This window comes from Bison bison, unplaced genomic scaffold, assembly GCF_000754665.1.
Source record: "Bison bison bison isolate TAMUID 2011002044 unplaced genomic scaffold, Bison_UMD1.0 scf7180017864032, whole genome shotgun sequence".
NCBI lineage: Eukaryota > Metazoa > Chordata > Mammalia > Artiodactyla > Bovidae > Bison > Bison bison.
In genome coordinates this window covers 6615366-6619570 of record NW_011494604.1, presented here as the reverse complement: position 1 = coordinate 6619570, position 4205 = coordinate 6615366, and the positions used below count along the sequence as shown (strand labels likewise).

The 4205-nt window shown below is 49.1% G+C and overlaps 1 protein-coding gene across 5 annotated transcripts in view; it reads right to left on the bottom strand.

Moving 5' to 3' along the window:
• TMEM44 (transmembrane protein 44) overlaps nt 1–4205 on the bottom strand; it is a 48944-nt gene that overhangs the window by 19900 nt on the left and 24839 nt on the right. For all 5 annotated transcript variants that reach the window (XR_824764.1, XR_824765.1, XM_010834392.1 and 2 more), the window contains exon 9: nt 1799–1957. Coding sequence is in view for 3 of the 5 variants with exons in the window: in XM_010834392.1 (XP_010832694.1) it covers nt 1799–1957 (159 nt within the window). In the remaining 2 variants the exon portion in view is untranslated. The remainder of the gene's footprint in view (nt 1–1798; nt 1958–4205) is intronic.

Below are 4205 nucleotides of genomic sequence, written 5' to 3'. Positions count from 1 at the left end.
CGGGGTGGGGGATGGGGGCAGCTGAGCTTCTAAAAATATATTTCTTATTTAACAAGTGCAAACGTACTCATTTCCACTTGCCTCACTTATGAGTGTGATCCCATCCCCTTGGAATTTACGTAGTTAAGCAAATAAATGTCTAAAAAGAGAGAGAATGGAGGAGAGGAAGGAAAAGGGCTGGAAAACACAGAAATGGCCCAAAACAGTCACAGAGACAAATTTCCAAACTTTCCAAGGTCATGGTCCAATCCTGACCTCAGTTAGGGTTTCCACAGAGTGAGAGTGAGTATAGCTTCCTACTCTCTCCCTCCCTCTTCCCCCTCCCCATCTCACCAACTCGTCCCTTCCCCTCACTGAACACACTCTGTGCTCAGGCTCCCTCTCTCCCTGGAGCCTTGGACTCAGCCTGGACTGCTGGCTTCCAGTCGCCAAGCCATGCACCTTGGGTGTCTTGCCCACTCTGGATCAAACCCAAGAAACAAACAGCATCGAATGCAGGACTTAGGGATACATGGACCCTGAGTGGTCTCTGGTCTAAAATAGAATCTCTCCCTCAAAACCCAAGCTCTCAGGGACCAGCTGTGTTTGGTCCGGGACGGAGAGATAAAGATGAGGGCAGCCCAGGCCTCCAGACCTAGAAGCCTGTGCACAGCCTGGCAGGGGAGGCAGGTCCCTGCAGCCCTCCAGGCCACAGGGCACACAACAGAAGGGGTGTAAGAGATGTATGGGCTGTGGGCACCCCAGGGAGGGAGGCTCTAATCCCTGGGGTGTGTGTGGGGTGGGGGAGTAGGTGGTATCTGGGTATGATTCTGACATGTGGAAACTGGGCCAGAGAAGACCCAGGAAGAAAGGCCCAGAACCCTGGGGACAAGGGAGCAGTCCATGGCCAAGGGGGACATATAGGTCAGGGCAAGGAAGGGCACAAGGCCCGGGCAGGTGTGCATGGCCTGGAGCCTACGCCACAGGGTCTGGACTCTACCCCTGAAAATCACAGGCTCCAAGTCTTTCAGATTTCCAGGTTCACTATGAGTTCAACAAGTATGGGGGACTGACTCGGGACCTCTGGCTCATTACTTTGCCAAATAAGGCCACTACGACCAAAACCAAAACCTCAGCATCAACTAACCACTTCCTATTATCATCAAGTTATAAAAAGGTATTTAAACATCAAAAGAGTGGGAGAACCCAACCAACCCAGACCGAAGGTATCCCCCACTGACACCACCTGGCCATGATGCTCTCCTTGTTCTCACTGGCTGCAAAGGGAAACTTCCTTCTTTGGGGAGCTTGTGGGGCTGAGAGGGACAGGACCACAGGCCTGAGAGTTATACCCATTTCTGTATCACAGAATGTGATGTGTCTTGTTTGCAGATCCAAAAATTCACAATGAGGCAAAGCTTATGAAAGTGCCAGGCAGGATGCCCTCCAAGGGCCTCCGTGTATCACCATGACAGCACCACAGGGAGCAGCTGGTGCTCCTTGAGGGGGAAGAAAGGCTTCCCTGGTCACATGGGTTTGGGAACCATGGAGCCTCTTTAAAAAGTTTGTCATTCAGCATTTATTTCTCTAAGACATGACTGTTTCCAGTGACTCAGTGTGCAGAGCTTCCCTGACTCATCTGACCACAGAAAGTCCTCCCCAGCACGGACTGTGTACGAAAGTCCTTGGAAGATGCTTATTCACTATTCAGCAGGCATGAGGTCGGCGTGGAGGAGCAGAGAGATGCAGGTACCATGGAGGCACGGGCAAGCCCGGGTGAAGGAGGACACACACACCCACCAGCAGACCCCGCACGTACCTCGAGGTCGGAGTTGATGGAAGAGACCTGGGAGGAGCTGCTGGACGACACACGGGCCTGGATGACCTGGACCGGAGGGTAGGAGGGGGGCTCCTGCAGGGACGTGGCTCCTGTGTCTGTCTGTCCGTCGCCAGGCAGCCTGCTGGCACTGCAGCTCACCTGCAAGGTGTGTGGGGAAGGGCAGGCAGAGACTTAGTTTGCATCTTTATTTTTTGCACTGTCAGGGCGTTGGTGTCCTTCAGGGTTCCAAAGGTAGGAAAGGATGTAGCATGCGGCAGTCTCCACCATCCTCCCGAAGCCACCGAGCTCCCCCTAGAGGCAGCCAGCACTCGTTTGCATGTCCTTCCAAACTTTCTGTGCACACACGAGCAAATGCATGGACACGTTCCCCCCATTTCCACTAACAGTAGTACACTCTATAGTCTCTTATGCATCTTCCTTTCTTTTCCACTTAACAACATGCCTTAGAAATAGTACTACAGCAGATCTGTTTTTGTAGCATTGTATAGGTGTTCGCAATCTGTTTAACCAGTCCCCTGCTGATGGATGTTTTAGGGTATTCCCAATCTCTTGCTTTTACAATCATTACTGAGTGTGGTAAATTATATTTTACATTCAAAATTTCTGGATATACAGGATAAATTCTTAGAAGTGGAATTGCTGAGTCAGAAGGTATGCACACTTGTCATTTGGATAGCTCTTGGCAAAAGTAGGTCTTCCCTTGTGGCTCAATGGTAAAGAATATGCCTGCAATACGTGAGACCTGGGTTTGATCCATGGGTTGGGAAGATCCCCTGGAGAAGGGAATGGCTACCCACTCCAGTATTCTGGCCTGGGGAATTCAATGGACTGTATAGTCGATGCGGTTGCAAAGAGTTGGAAATGACTGAGCGGCTTTCATTCTTACTTCCACTTGCCAAAAGTGCAGTCCATAGAGGCTTAACCAACACACCTGCCAGCAGCCTATGAGAGTGCCTTGGGAAGGGTTAAGGGAGGAAGAAACTTATGAGATTATCTATCTATCTAGACTTCCCAGGTGGCCCCACAAATGCAGGAGACATGAGACGCAGGCTCGATCCCTGGTTGAGGAAGATCCCCTGGAAGAGGAAACAGCAACCTACTCCAGTATTCTGGCCTGAAGAATCCCATGGACAGAGAAGCCTGGCAGGCTATAGTCCATAGATTCTCAAAGAGTTGGACACGACTGAGGCGACTTAGCAAGCACCCATATCTATCTATCTATCATCTATCTCTCTGTCCATCTCAGAAGAGAGCTTCCTCCCACAGGGCACACAGGTTTCCACAGGGATCCTCGAGGCTATGGGCTGGGGTTTCAGTTCAGTTCAGTCGCTCAGTTGTGTCCGACTCTTTGTGACCCCATGGACTGTATACAGCACCAGGCTTCCCTGTACATCACCAACTCCCGGAGTTTACTCAAACTCACGTCCATCGAGTCGGTGATGCCATCCAACCATCTTATCCTCTGTTATCCCCTTCTCCTCCTGCCTTCAATCTTTCCTGGCATCAGGGTCTCTTCAAATGAGTCAGTTCTTCACATCAGGTGGCCAAAGTATTGGAGTTTCAGCTTCAGCATCAGTCCTTCCAATGAATATTCAGGACTGATTTCCTTTAGGATGGACTGGCTGGATCTCCTTGCAGTCCAAGGGATTCTCAAGAGTCTTCTCCAACACCACAGTTTAAAAGCATCAATTCTTCAATGCTCAGCTTTTTTTGCAGTCCAACTCTCACATGTATACATGACTACTGGAAAAACCATAGGTTTGACTAGATGGACCTTTGTTGGCAAAGTAATGTTTCTGCTTTTTAATATACTGTCTAGGTTGGTCATAACTTTTCTTCCAAGGAGTGTCTTTTAATTTCATGGCTGCAGTCATCATTTACAGCCCCCACCCCCCAAAATAAAGTATCTCACTGTTTCCCTTGCTTCCCCATCTATTTGCCATGAAGTGATGGGATCAGATGCCACGGTCCCATAGTTTTCTGAATGTTGAATTTTAAGCCAACTTTTTCACTCTCCTTCTTCATCAAGAGGCTCTTTAGTTCTTTCTTTGCTTTCTGCCATAAGAGTGGTGTCATCTGCATATCTGAGGTTATTGATATTTCTCCCAGCAATCTTGATTCCAGCTTGAGCTTCATCCAGCCTGGCATTTCTCATGATGTATTCTGCATATACGCTAAATACACAGTCTTGACGTATTCCTTTTCTGATTTGGAACCAGTCTGTTGTTCCATGTCCAGTTCTAAACGCTGCTTCCTGACATGCATACAGATTTCTCAAGAGGCAGGTCAGGTGGTCTGGGTCTCCCATCTCTTGAAGAATTTTCCACAGTTTGTTGTGACCCACACAGTCAAAGGCTTTGGCATAGTCAATAAAACAGAAGTAGAT